Below are 14942 nucleotides of genomic sequence, written 5' to 3' on the forward strand. Positions count from 1 at the left end.
ATAAATTTCATATATTATGAGTCGTCATATTAAAATTTCTTGCTAAACATCAACGCACAAATAACGGTTAAACGCAACAACCAAGAAAAAAAAACACAATTGTGCTCTCTGAACAAATAAGTCCAAAATACAACTAGAATGATTATCACAGTAATACTAATCTGCATCACAAAATATGCTTTTAATCATAGAACACTATCTGAGGAAAGCTAACTGGACTTATTAGTGTATATTTATGTACATGATATAAAACCACAAGAATTTAATGCTTAGATTTCATAAAACAGTACAGATGAGTGTCACAAACTCACAAACTAGGTCAGTCCTCTTCCCATTTAATACCTTTTGCAGCAGGTTTTCTTCGCTTTACAGGAACGACGGTAGGAGTTCTCTATAAAATCATCCTATTCTCGCCAAACTTTAATGGATGAATCCAAAAGAATGATAAAAGATTCATCTTCATATAGCCTACCTTCTTCTGCTTCTTGTTTTGGTCATCTGTCAGGCTCTGTAAAAAGATATTCTCAACAAAGAAAAAAGAAAAATGTATGGTAAAGTCAAGAAAGTAGTACATTTGTAATGGATTTGCATTTTTAAAGACTACAATTATACGAATGTTCTGCCGTATTATTGAAAACTAAGTTGTTGAATGACAAATTTTTCTCGGTGTTAAGGCAAACTTTTTCTTTAATTTCTCCTCCATCACATAGCAATGCTCCTCAACATTCCAAAAATAAAGACAAGGACCTGCATATTGACGGGATATTTTTGCAATTATTAGCAATTGTCAGCAATTATCAGGCGCAAGTATAGGAGAGAATAAAACGAAGCGCTTCAAAACAAGAACAGAGAATAAAAATTGAAATTTTATCCAGGAGTTGTGTTCAATTCAATACTTTCTTCTCCAAAATTTGTGCATGATACAGAATAATAGGTGAAAATTTTGCGAGTGCGAGTGAAGTGCTTAAAGATTGTCTAGAGTATAACAAAACACTCATCCGAAAAAACAATGGCCAGCCCGAAACAAGGATGGACTTTTTTCGCTTCAAAAAACAAAAATCCAACCAAATTTCGATTTTTAACTAGAACTTGTGTTAGAAAAAAAAAAGAAAATTGGAAGGTTAATTTACCTCTATACACTTCAGCATCTCTTCCATAATGAAGCTCAAACGAAGAGGGTCTAAAAAGAACAGGATAGAACCGTTCATGTTCCAAATCACGGATAAACGTCTAGTTAGATGATTTTGAACCGTTTCGTCATATTTGGTGGAAGCCAGACAAACAAAGACTAACCCACAAGCTTACTACGTCGAAAAACTGGAGGTAAAAGATACAAAGTTAAGCCTGAAACACACCGTTATTAATAGCAAGAGTAAGAGATCTTTTTGTGCCAAATGTGATCGTGCAGTGCGAATCAGAAGATATGGAAGAAACAATGAAGGCTTTGTTGAACATATTCTCTCTAAAAACACTCAATGTAATGATTATCAAATTTGAAAGCAATGATTTTTCTCAACTGTACCTCCATATGGTTGGAAGTATCGATTCGCTTACATTGACAAACTCAGCGCGATCTTTTTCGCTGACAGCTGACTCATAAACCTCGTTGACACCATTGCAGACACCTTAAAATAAGAGGTAACGCGTCACAAGAATAATTAGATCAAGAATATGAAAATTAAGTGTATACTTATTCAGGAAGAGAGAGAAACAAGAGATCAATCGATCCACCAAATAGTTTTAATTATAAAACGTACCTAACACTTTCGGATCCGGTAACCAGTACACAAAGTAAGTACGACCATCGTACAACGTTTTATACATAGAAATCATAGTAGCCTATAATAGTTTCAAATTAGAGAAGGCTTGTTTTTTAAAGTCAAATATGGATTGGAGAAGACTCAAATACTCAAGAAACCAGTTTTCTGGCCGAAACAAAAATTCTTCCCCAAGACAACTGAAAAAATGATTCGTAATCCTCGACTATGACTTCGTATATTACATATGAAAAGTCGCAAACACAGAAAACACGAGAATAATGCATTAAGAAGTGGGATGTCTTCAAAATATTCAACTGTTACATCAACTAGCATACTGTTGCATCCAGACTTGTTTTGTATAATAATCATTTCCTCCACATATTTTTACATAACCAACTCGATCGTGCAGACCAACATTTTTGTAGTTTAAAAAAAATATAGTGGCTATGTGAGATGTACAGAACTAAGATAGTTGTTAGTTATTGAATTACGTCGCTATCGCTGCCTTTTACAAAAAAAAACCCGACTTCTTTATGACATTAAGGGGGCTGCTATTAATATTAAAAGGCAGCATAAAAAGGATAAAGTCACTGGCGTATCTATCCACTCGGGATGCACCAACGCGTTTTTTGAATTCGTAACGAAGTGGATGCTCCACTCTAGGTCAATATTAACACATATTAATATATATGGTGTGGAAGCAAATGAAAAACCAAAAAAAGTATGAGCCATTTTTGCGGTCGCACTTGAGTTGACCAATAATAGTAAAAATTAATGGAAAAAGAGGCAAAGAATACCTTCTAGGAACAGATATATGTAGTAAAAACTGCCGAAGGGAAAGACGTCCTACCGCATCCTAGATATTGCCACGCGCTGCTTATCAGAGGACCAACACTAGCTCTGAAATACTTTAACACTGGCCAAAAACGTCAAAAAATTCTTTTCAAAGGAAGTTTCGCTGCAACATTAAAACATTTTCCAACCCATAGCATGTAAAACACAATGTTTTCCAAATGAATATTTTTATGCCCAGTTTTTCAGTGAAAAAGTATCGAGACCGTTAAGCGGAATAGGATGTATCCACAAAAACCTACAATATAATGACTTTATTCCATGGCAAGGTATTTACTGTCTTTTATCACTATCACACAATTAATCACACAAAACACAAAGAGCACTACGATGACCCTGCAGAACTCATCCCACAGATTGTTTCAGTGAAAATTCCGTGAGAGTTGCTGGGTAAGGCATGAGTTCACATTCATGAGCAATCAGAAAGGCTACAGAAGTAGACACCAAGAATAGAGTATATCTGATTATTGCTATGGGACAAATGCAAATGGCAAGAAGATCCCTAGAAGCATACATGGCTCGATAAGTATTTTGAACCAAATCGAAATATAATCACAATAAGGTTGACAAAACTCACATATTCTAGGGCAATAAAACCTCTAAATGAGCAAAAATAATGAGACTCAGACTAGTGATACACCGAATAGAAGAACCAAATACATATTATAGCAACATTGAAAGTAACTAAATTGGCTAAAACTATGAAACGAGTAAACAAAAATGAGAAAATAAAATTTCTATCAAAGACCAACACTAAAGAGTAACAGAAAATAAATGAGATGGGTCATAAAACTCCACAAAAACTAGTGAAAGGCGTTATCCATCCGTGAAATCAGAATTTAGAATTTTTAGATAGAAACTTTGCTTTGAAATGAAAAAAAAAACAATGTAAAGAACAAATTTTACTACAAAGGATGGACTGCGCACAAGGAAATGAAACTATCCTGGTACGACACACAAGGAGGATACCACAGAAAAGGTCATTTCGTTGTTACAACCTCCGGAACATCCTGATGCATAACATACCAATCATGGACATACATCAGAATTGCAAGTGGTTGACCGAGAATAAGAGAAAGCCATACGATGACATTTCCTTAAGTAATTTTTGATGAATGCTTGAATAATATTGGTCCGAATCAAGGATAATCAACTAAGAATTAGTAAACCGAAATCCTCAACTGAACAAACATAAGCCACAAATAATATTACCTATTTCATGCGCGAAAACGTAAATTAAAATACAGCTACAAGCCGTAACCACATCGTCTTGAAATAAACACGCAACAAAAGCAATATAAAAGCAAAACAAAACTTCTACCGGCACGTCCACCCTTGACAATATAGTCGGTGATAAATGATAGTGGGATTTGTGCCATCATACCATAATAAGCCCAGAGGCGGAACATGTGCAAGGGCACAGATACCTAAGGAAGTAACTTTTTTGAGCCAAAGACCCAATTTCAAAAAAAAAAAACGGGTGGATTCCAATACATACCAGATATTCGTGGAAGAAAGCCGATACGAAGAACACAGCAACCATGGCACTAAGTTTGCTGAAATATTTAATATTGACTACGCGTACTAGGAGTTACTTAAACCATCATTAAGCCTAGAGAAATCGACTAACCTGTAATTGTTCCGTATCATAGGCAAATAAACATGACGAGCGGCCCAACGATGAACTGGTATGTTCCAAGTGCGCCAGAAATACTGGATAGTTTCCGAATTCCAAAAATCACTGGAAAAAGGAGGAGTCAACAAAAGCAGCTGACGCGGAACCAGGAAAATTTTACCGATAAAACTCTCTGTCAGCGAATTTCAGAATTTCGGCCATAAAATTCAGAGCTGCATGAAATATGGTGTAAAAACCAATCAGCCAAATTATAATATTTGGTATAGCCAGCTTCAAGAGCCTCTCAAGGCACCTAGATTCATTTATTAATCTAAGACGATGGAAATATCTCGAATAAAAGGGAAAGCAGACCTTCCAAATTCCATTTCGCTCAGTGGTTTCATGCTGTTGCGCACCGTAGGCACTACCCATTGTTGAATGAGAGAAGCCATAAGAAATGAAAGGAAAACCAACTAGAATGGCAATGACATTTAAACGTAGACGGTGCAATCCAGCTCGATACACGAAAATGGAGAAAGTATGTATTACCTCAACAAGTCTTTTCATAAGAAAAGTTTTTCGACGGCGAACAGACTTCGGAAACTTTAGCTCATAGCAAAGAGTTGGTGCTAACATAAAATAGTACAAGTTGCTCAGTGTTAATGTGCTTGGATAGAGGGATGTCATCTCAGAACCGCTCACCTGAAAGAAATGACTGAATTTCAACGGAGGAATACATAAGGGGCAAAAAAAAGACAAAGTGCACGGCAAACCCCTTTGGAATGCCCTTACACGATCAACTCAATAATCCAATTCCGTAAGGTTCATGAATGCCTCATATCCACTTGCGAGGGACACCAAATGCATCGAGTCAGCGTTTCTATCGTCTCAGACAATTTCGGTGCCAATTTGTCGAACCCGGAAGGTGAAGACTTTTGTTGGCACTAGAGCGCTATCAAACCTTTTACCGTGCAATCACAGAAAAATCTGTCACCAACTGTGCTAAACTCGCTACGAAAAAAATCAACAAGTTTGCAAAATATCCGAATAATGTGATAAGACTGAAGAACTTACATTGAGCTTCGTTATATCGTCTTTCTTTGATTCCACTATTTTCTCTTCTCGAGCACATCTGCACCAATAGTTCACGTGCACATATGAAACAATTTTGAGCGACTCTATTACAAAAATAGACAAAGCAAATACCGAGCATAGAGGATTTCCCTAAAATAAAGGAAAATCAAACTGATTTGTTCACGTGGAAAATAAAGAAAAGGGAAAGCACGAAAACATACGTCGAGAAACAGTGTTATAGCTGCAGGAGTTATCAAATGCGCAGAAACGAGTATAGGATAGAAAATCCCAGCGAAGTAATTACTCAGAAATCCTTTTTCTGTAAACCATTTCATTGATTAGGCTTTTAAAACCACAGTGCAAGATCTGTCTCAAATCTGAACAAAATTTTGGTTGTCCCATCATCAACATCAAGTCACGACTACATGAAACGTAAGAAACAAACTTCAAAGAAAAGCCGAAACATTCGAAAATGCAAAACTAGCGTTTATTTCTTTTCTTGTTTGGTTCTACTTTCTTTCTTCATGTAACGTCACATTTGTTCGGTTCTCTCAACAACTAAAACTTGTTTCAGCAATCTTTGCGCAACTGATCGGATATTAACGCTGATAGCAAAATGTAATTAATCTGTTTGTGAAAACTATCAAAGAAAAACAATAATTGGCCGACATTTCAGTCCGGTTCTCGTAAAAGGACGTAAGAGGCCAGAAATCAAACACTACAGCGATATAGGTGCACGAAAGTTGCAGTTGAAAAAAAAGAGAAATAAAATACAATCTGTTAAAGGCACTCACCAAGTATCTTTTCAGTTACGAACACAACGAGTATGGTAATGTTCGAGAATATTACCAGAGCCAAATTAGGCCAGTTGCCAAACGATCCTTCAACAATCAAAAATGATAGCCATTTTAAAGGTGATATGAGAATACCGTATTTTATGAGATTCTCAAGTGCTACTCGGCCATTGGAGACAACCTTAAAAGATAATCACTTAGAGGTAGTGATAAGAAAGTAAAAGTAGTAAGGAAATTTATTTACCAGTAATAGCATGGCAAGATTGAAGAATCCTCTATAATTGGTCCATCCTGAACTACTGCTAAACAACGAATCCTGTGGACGGTGAACGATTTTCTCACAAGGACTAAAGAACATGAGTATGCAGCTAAAGAGATAAACTATAAGGTACATAGGAAGATGAAGATGTATTCTTTAAAAAAAATCGCAACCACTATGTCAACAAATTTAGATCAATAGTTGAGAGAAATAGATTGCGAAAACACACCCTTTACTTGATTCTTGCTGCCTCTTTTGAGCAAAAGACAATCTTCTTGCAGATCCAAAAGATGACCAACTGCCATTACTGCTTGCCTTTGATCCCGCGGACGGATGCCGCCGACGAGGTTCTTCGTCAACGGTTCCCATAATGGGATCTAAAAGATCGGAGGTCACTAATGATGATCTCAAAAGCGAAAGGCGCACGGGAACAACATGCGATAAGGCGAAAGGTGCATTGTAATAGCAAAAGATTACACGATATCACTGTGTAAAGCAATGGAAAACAGGGATTCACATATTTTTTTACAAGAATTATCACTTTGGAATAAATTATGGAACTTCCCCTCTAAATCGCTAATATCAAACCAAGAATCCTCACCGATGCTGTAATATGTTACAAAGGTTTTCTTGCCAATCACGCATTGATTTTATGATCATTCGAAATTTACGACTTGATAAAACATCGATGTCTGCATGAAAGCAGATATTGGCGCATTTCAAAAAGGAGTTTTTACTCCACCGAAGTTTAATTAAGAAATTGACGCAAGAATATTTTTATACCCTCTACATAGATAGAAATAAGCGAGTAGAAATGAAAGTTTGTTCTAAGTTTAACCTTGACATATCTATCGCAGAAAAAACGACCGAAAACTGCACGATCCGTAAGAAAAAAAAAACTGGTGTTTGAATCGAATTCCGATGAGCAATGATTTTGAAAAGGGAGTGGGAATATGTGCACTTTGAGTTTCCTTTCAGTTGGAAGGGCACGTGAACCTAAAGGTACAAGCGCAACGGAAGAATGTCAAGCGACAACAGTCTACTTTGGAGAAGAAAAAGGAACTGAAATTAGAAGCAAAGCAAGGATTTTTGAAGTATTTCGACAATGTTATAGTTATGACAAATTCAACCAGTTCGGCAGTCAAATATAATGAAGTGGGCATCAAAAGGTATGACGATGGAACTTCAATTTTTTTTTATATGTTATGTGAAACAGGTTCAATGAGAGAAACAGGAATAACATGCACTTCTGTTGCACGTCAAACCCAATGCAGACTCAATTCGCGCATGTAGGTGTAACACGTCAGAAAATCAGTTCTTTTTTTCGTTCCTTGCAAATGTCTAAGATAGGAACTTTTAAGAGAGCTTCCCTTGAAAAGAAATGGACAAAAGTTTTAAGAATGATGAGAAAACAATATGACATGCAAACTGAAATAAGAAATACAAATTACCTATATTACGAGACGCATGAGTTCCCAAAACCAAAGAAATGGAAAGACATTTCAAGAATATTTCAGATCCGCACTGCTTTCAGATTAATAGCTTTGTTTAGTATAATTCTCCTTCAGTACAAAATTTTGAAGAGAATAGGGACAAAGGAACAAAAAGCGGTTCAAAGTAACAGGCTATCGAGGGACTCACTATCCAGTACAGTTCAAAACCAACGGTCGTACCAGGAGCGACCACAAAATTCCTTATCAAAACAAACAACGAAAGAACTACGAACCAGACAAGGTTTATTAAATCGATCTGTTGTGCCGTTTCATTCAGCAAGGAACACGTTTCCTAGCATGGAAGATCTTTCTCCTTATTAATGGCTACATTTGCGAAAGAGCGAAAACAGACTGGAGGTTTCGACCGCTTTGTTTGAGAAACCGGTATACGGCAGTGAGGAAAACATCTGACCAACTAAGTTTCTATTTTACGAACAAGTGACTGACAACACGCTTACATTAGTAACTCATGATAAAGAAAAACGGAATAGAACCTTTTGTCTGCAAACAGCACAGAAACGACAGTATACGTATGGCTTTATCGATATATCCTTCACAATTGACAATACTAACTTACTAAGCACGAGAAGCAAGTACTCTAGAGTGTCTCAAACTAACAAGAAATTTAGTGGTCGTCAACTTTATCAGCACGTCGGAGAACCTGAATGAATACGGATATTACACATTAAAGGAAGCGGACCACAAATGATAAGATATAAAAACACGCAGCTACGTGAAGTGAAATCAACTAACCTTGTAATCCTTGAATCGTGCCTCAATTTCCGGAGTCTCATTCAAACCGAGACCACATGGATCAGGAATTCTGCAAAGATTTCTGATTAGAAATTTTCAATCATTCACAAGGCAAGAAAGTAAGTAACAGGCACAAAAGGAATAGCCATTGGAACAATTTCCTGTGGAATTTTATTCATGAATTCGCAAGAAAGATTGAACAACCGATTGAAAAGGAAATGAAGCAAAAACATGAACGACATGAAAGGGAGATATTTAAAAATCAAGAACCCTGATGGAAAAATACATTTTGCGTAATTTTTACACTACATTTTAGCAGGCATCATTGCAAGCAACTACACTAGGCCAGTATTTTAGAAGAAAAAATATTGAAGAATATTTGAGAATATCAAAGCTCATACGATACAACAGAACTTAAGGAAGTCGCACTTCTCTAACCCACAAATCAATATCTTCAGAATAAGGGGGTCAATTTTAACCTTTTATAAGAATAAAATCGAAAAACCAACAAAAACGTGGCCGAGTGATGACATTCACTCTAAATTTAATAGGGAATCGATGCCATTTCCGTTTCTATGAAGGAACACGATAACCAATACAACATATTTTTTTGAAGACATTTCATTTTTAATCAAGGACTAAAACCACAAAAAGTAACTACAGTCTAACAAAGCTAAGTTATAAATTATACCTGTTCTGGTAGCGCAGATCATAGAATTCTTGTGGGAAGTACTCTACGAAATGTTGACGATCAAAGTGTTCAACTGGAGGAGCAGAAGCCCATTTAGCTTCAACCTAAAATGTGAGTAATTTATGACATGCTAATAATGGAAATTATATCCTTATTGAGAAAATGTTTACCTTCTTAGCTTCTTCCAATCCATCGGCAACCTTCATTTCATGAAGTTTCGTGCGTTCATTGTTGTACTCGATCCAATGGTCGATTTCCTGACAAAGAAAAAAAGGAGTGAAATTTGTGAATTTAATCAAATAATCCGTCACTTTCCCAATATACTCCTACTTTTTGGAATTCTTTTCTAAAGAGCCTTTCTACAGAACCGAACTCCAAGAATTAGTCTATGCAAGCATCCAGAAAAGATATGAGATCGGACCTGTAGGTATGCTTTCGGAATTTCTCCGTAAGGAATCTTGATAGACTGAAACTGCTTTTGTAAGGAGTCCAAAATCGCCACATGATCTGGCATTGACTTCTTCAGAGCGTTGAAATCGATCTAAACATATAACTCCTTTAAACACAGCTTATAACACCACTTATCCACTTAGAAGAGACAACACAACACGTCGCAACACTACGTTTTAACCTGCCTAACCACTTGAATAGAATGAACTAACGCGTATCTGTAAGTGTAAAGATGTTCGATAAACTCGTTAAGGCTCAAACAGGAGAACGTGGAGTCTAAAAGCAACTGATTTTCTAGAAATAAAACGAACACTGACCTGTGGAAGATCAGCAGGAAGCAGACTCACAGCTGCTGAAAAATTATGGCTGGCACCCTTCAAATTTGCTAGTTCAGCAGCATGTTCGGGAACAAGTCTTTCTCCTAAACATTAAAGATTTCTTTTAGGAAAGGTACGGTAATAGAGTAAATTTCCACAGAATAAAGGGACCATAGTAGTAGAAGAAGTTTTAAATTCAATTAATAAAATCTAACTAACCAAGTTTGGCCCAGTTCACTGCTGTGGCAGCGACTCTCTTAATATTACCCGACATGCCTGAAATTCAGAGAAATAGAAGTTCAGGCTATGACAACTGAAATCACCCAAATAAACAGAAAGACGAATAGTGAAGGGCTAATTTCTCCTGTAAGAAAAAAATGCGACAAGGCACAAAATAACCACCGAGCAAGCAATACCACTAATCCAACGTACGAACTGCGCTTGAAGATCTCGTAGTACAGCAAATGCTTGGGAAAGTAAAAGAAGACCGCAAAAATAATAGATCGAGAAGAAAACGGAATTTTTCGCCCAGGACCGCCCGTGTGGTCGGTTGCAGTTGGGTCAGAGATCTACGCCGGAGCGCACAAACCGCGTCGTTCTGGATAAGGATAGTTCTGGTTTAGTTTCGTGTTTTGATGTCCTTTGGTTGCACACTCGGGTCCAGAACTAGTTCCTTTTTCTATTTGTGCTCTAAAACTGCATCCATGTATCTGAGTCACTCTCTGAGTCCTGAGTTCACTTTAGTTTTTTCTTTCTTGTTGCATTTATTCGAAATGTATTTTTTTTAAATTCAGAAAGCGTTGGAAAACAAAAGTAGAGGATATTAGTCTTCTTTGTTTTGAGGGTAATTTTCACATTCTTCACGGTTTATGTTGTTTCACTCTGTTTATAGCAACAGCTGTTTAGAGCGCAGACTTCATGTCATTAACTCTTCTACACTTTATTAGTTTTTTTTTTTCCGAAATCTGGAGCTATCCTGAGTTTTCTTCGTCGGATGAATGTCCGGCATGTCCGCTAATTGGGAAAAATTATGGTAGACCACTTGAGAAGCTGAATTAAGTGTTTTTAACTATTTGATTCCATATGTTTGTTCCGTATGGTTGTCCGGAATTGAGTATATGGTGCTAGATAGCCTGTTGGAGAGAAGAGTTCCTTAGCGCAACGACTTTTTCCGGTCGACACTCATCTGGCAACTGGCTTCGAAGTCATCCATATTCGTTTTTTCTTCCTCCTCTGCTTTCCTTCCAGAAACTTCCAAACAGCTGTCAGGTCGCATTTTCGCGCACTTCACGGCACAATGGAGCCGTTTTCCCGCTATCCGTAATTCCTTTAAAAGTACAGTACTCAATTGCGGGTAAATTTCGGATGACCTGAATCGGTCCCGGCTCCATCACCGTCGCCGTTTCGCCTCAGCTGTTGTTTTTACGAGTTTTCATCGCATCATCGATCGAATTCGTGCGGTTCGCGAAATCCACAATTGCAAGCGCAAGTTCCGTGAGTTCACTGTATGTTGTTCTTTTCGGGATTAGATTTAGTTGTTGAGATCTTTTACCAGTTGTTGGATGTTCTCAAGCTACCATATCTCGTCAATGAACCTTTCATCGTTCCTAATAATACCTCCTTTTTTAACAACAAGTATCCAAGCGGAAAATTCTGCGGGAAATACACGTGTTTTTCATCATGAAATTAATTCTGATGATTAAAATCCTGAGACGTTGCCCGTATTTTTCACCGCAACTTCAGGATAAAGATGAAAAGAAAAAGAGGCTCATTGCATAGCGATATGTCCGGTAGTGTTGTTTTCGATTTTTTGCGAAAGGTATTCTTTTAATTTTTCTTTTTGTTCTTCACTTCTAAATTTCTTTCTAATTTTCACCTGAATAAATCTAAGGAACCCAGCTATTTCGTGAACACATTCCATTCTCTTCGATATAACGTATTGAAGGGAATTGTGGGAATTTAATTCAAGTCGAATTTATTCAAATTCCAAGAAAGATGCAAATTTATTCATAAATTTACATCCTGAAATTTGCTAAATCTTCTGTATGCTATAGCTTTTAGAGAACAATGTCCTATATTTCATAGTCGTTTACAAGTGTAATGCGAATACACTTAAGTATTCGTGCATTGAACGAAACTGGAACGCTTTTATTTTCCAGCGTCGTGTTTGCGCAATGATTAAGTGGGTCCGGATGGGAAGCCGCTCCCAATCGCGCACTGTATTTTCTTTTGCGTACTTTAGTGTATCGACCGGTATTTTCAGTACAAATCCCCCATTTTCAAAGGTATGTTGATCTGTTTGCAACGACGGTGTCAGAATAATCGATGATACTTTTTCATTGATGAAGCAACATGTCTTTTCTTTGGAATCAGGGTTTTTTTTTTTTGAAATCTCAAGGTCATGACTTCTTCTGCGATGGATGTTTCCTTTGCCTCATCTATGGTGAACATTTAGGTGAAATTGCTGAAAGATAGGAATGAACGATGGTTGATAATTGCCGGCAGACTACGAATCCTATTTCCCCCTAACCAGTTCGTTTTTTACAATGCTCATAACTCACCAGACAAGACTATCGTCAGTTCTATGAAAGCTATTCGTGAATACGACCACCTCGACTAGCGGTTGTATTCCCCGGATGCTTCTCTGGATTCTTTATTCTGGATGAAAGGTTTGCTTTCTCAGAGAACATGCCCAAAATTACATCTGGACCTCTATCTTATATCATCTATCCAAATGGATGTACGTACGTTGGCGGACGGATCTCGATAATGTAGTGAATTTGTTGGATGTACTGTAGCCGATGGTGGTCCGCAAGCTGATAAATGCAAAAAAGGTTTATATTTTTATTTCTCTCGGTATTTATTTTCTTCCAAGAACGAATATGAATTGGATACGGGCTCTGAAGATGCTTACAACTCCTCCGGTGAGGATCAAAACAAGGTAGGGTCAAAACGAAATGAAGCTCGCTGCAATTACGCAAACGGCTGCGCTCGAAACGGTGCGGTGGAGCATAGCGGTTAGAATCCAGCGAGGGCCTGTGCTGGCATGATTCTTCGCTGTTGTTCGTGATGGTCCCACCTCGATTCCAACCGCTACGCTCCACCGCACCGCTTCGAGCGCAGCCACTTTCGCAACTGGACCAAGATTCATGTCGTTTTGATCCTACTGTATCGAAGATTTTCATTTCTTCACGATTTGATTCTACAATTTTATGTTAGGCGACCATGTGCGGGTAACTGTAGCAACCGCGATGTTCATAAACAGTTTACTAAAGATTGTAAGTATCCCATAAACGAAAGTCGCATAGGAAATCCTTAATCTTTATCTTTCTAAATCTTGGAAAAAAGTCATAGAATTTGCTAGGAATTCTCTTCCAACGGATCTTTCTGGGAAATCTCTAGAAATCGACCGCCTCGTTTATGAGATAACTGCCGAAAGCTATTATGGGCTATAACTGTTTACCTGCTTTTTTTTAAGAAGCGGATGTAAGCAATTCAGCTCTTTTATGACAGGTGTGTCCGGAATAAAGGGAACCATTTCGCTTGCTTTGCGAAATAGTCGAGTCGTGCTAGCCAACAAAATCGTGTCCGTATACATCTATTTTCTTGAACTATATATAATGTTTTTATGGTTTTCTGTAGAGACGGCACTGCTTGATCTACTACATCAATTATTCGAGTCTCCCTTGTGTTCAGATTGAGTGGCAAAATTTTTTCATGCGGAAATTTCCCGCCTCATTTATCCTCATTTATTCTGACGCAACGAAGAGAAAATTTCAGTTGAGAAATATCGGTAATATCCCCTGAGACTTGTTGTTTTTTTTTCGTTTTAAAGGCCAAACATAGAAACACAAACGGAGATGTTGTGCTTCACAGTTACGATTCCACAATAACTACAAGCGCTCCGCACTTATGTTTACCTAGGCGACCGCAACGCCTCCGCAGCAATTGGCGCAAGTTCTTCGTCCTTGAGATTGAGCGCGCGTCGCAGTCGTTCAAGCAAACATAGGTGCTGATGCTTATATTTTCATAAAAATAGCTGCGAACAGTTATTGCCCTTAGTGAAATTCACTCAGGCTCACTTTGGTGTAAGGATATTAAAATCCCTCTTAAAGGCATCACCCCACGAATCTGAGGTGGTACAGATTTCAGGTAGAGTATTCTTATACTTGATAGTAGATTAAGGAGAGGGGGGTGATTCCGTCCATTTCTTACTAATTGCCGTAAAAAAACGGTTCGGAAGATGCAGCGCGTGCACAAGGCTGGCGTGCTCCAATCGAACTCGTTGTAGAAAATAGCGCGCCGGAACGCTCGAAGCCGTATCTTCTGAGCCGTTTTTTACGGCAATTAGGAAGAAATGGACGGAATCACCCCCACCTGAAATCCACCTGAAATCCGTACCACCTCAGATTCGTGGGGTGATGCCTTTAATTCACTTGCAGCAGTATGTTGAACAAATCGAAAGTGTGAGTAATTTAGGTATTCAGCAAGAAATCCTGAAATCTCACTTTCTCCACAAACCTATAAGTGAGGATTGTGGTTAACCTGTCTGAAAAAAATCCCATAAAAAACATTTTTTATATTCCATGTAAATTACCGCCACTTCATCTATCCCGAAATAAATTTCGAATGCCGTAGGGTTTCAACAATTTTCCGTCGCATAAGCGTTATACAGGAGCAGTTACGGATCCTATTGCGATTATTCTCGCTTGCTTCGTGTTTTGCATTTTTCCCAGGTGATAGCGTCCTTGTGATCCATTGCGATGAGTTTTCCTACATTTAGCCGTGCAAAAAGAATGGAAGAAAAGAGTTGATTCAGGAGTCATGCAGTATGGACAATTGTTCCCGAAATAAACGAAACGAGAGAATTTTTGAGCGTTTCTG

The 14942-nt window shown here is 37.8% G+C and overlaps 2 protein-coding genes across 4 annotated transcripts; both read right to left on the reverse strand.

The window, feature by feature from the left end:
- Nucleotides 1-319: 319 nt before the first annotated feature.
- On the reverse strand, nucleotides 320-6723 carry RB195_016058 (uncharacterized protein; the record flags this gene model as incomplete). Of its 3 annotated transcripts, XM_064207046.1 has the most annotated exons (19): nucleotides 320-391; nucleotides 473-508; nucleotides 1131-1180; nucleotides 1356-1462; nucleotides 1523-1625; nucleotides 1758-1839; nucleotides 2558-2560; nucleotides 3611-3708; nucleotides 3934-4039; nucleotides 4111-4168; nucleotides 4243-4353; nucleotides 4409-4540; nucleotides 4600-4700; nucleotides 4777-4929; nucleotides 5302-5451; nucleotides 5523-5620; nucleotides 6096-6276; nucleotides 6340-6442; nucleotides 6584-6723. In XM_064207046.1, 19 exons carry the CDS (start codon nucleotides 6721-6723, stop codon nucleotides 320-322), a joined length of 1884 nt encoding a protein of 627 aa, XP_064062925.1. The 3 variants fall into 3 exon arrangements, with proteins under 3 accessions (XP_064062925.1, XP_064062926.1, XP_064062927.1); XM_064207045.1 differs by lacking the exons at nucleotides 320-391; nucleotides 473-508; nucleotides 1131-1180; ... (2 more) ...; nucleotides 1758-1839; nucleotides 2558-2560 and having other exon boundaries at nucleotides 3593-3708; XM_064207044.1 differs by lacking the exons at nucleotides 2558-2560; nucleotides 3611-3708; nucleotides 3934-4039; ... (8 more) ...; nucleotides 6340-6442; nucleotides 6584-6723 and having other exon boundaries at nucleotides 1758-1833.
- A 1749-nt stretch (nucleotides 6724-8472) lies between these two features.
- Nucleotides 8473-10332, reverse strand: RB195_016059 (uncharacterized protein; the record flags this gene model as incomplete). The annotated part of the gene is made up of 7 exons (XM_013435106.2): nucleotides 8473-8508; nucleotides 8601-8670; nucleotides 9292-9395; nucleotides 9462-9548; nucleotides 9713-9832; nucleotides 10059-10162; nucleotides 10278-10332. The coding sequence occupies 7 exons, from the start codon at nucleotides 10330-10332 to the stop codon at nucleotides 8473-8475; spliced, it is 576 nt and encodes a 191-aa protein (XP_013290560.1).
- Between the last annotated feature and the right edge of the window lie 4610 nt (nucleotides 10333-14942).

This window comes from Necator americanus, chromosome V (genome assembly GCF_031761385.1).
Source record: "Necator americanus strain Aroian chromosome V, whole genome shotgun sequence".
Taxonomy (NCBI): domain Eukaryota; kingdom Metazoa; phylum Nematoda; class Chromadorea; order Rhabditida; family Ancylostomatidae; genus Necator; species Necator americanus.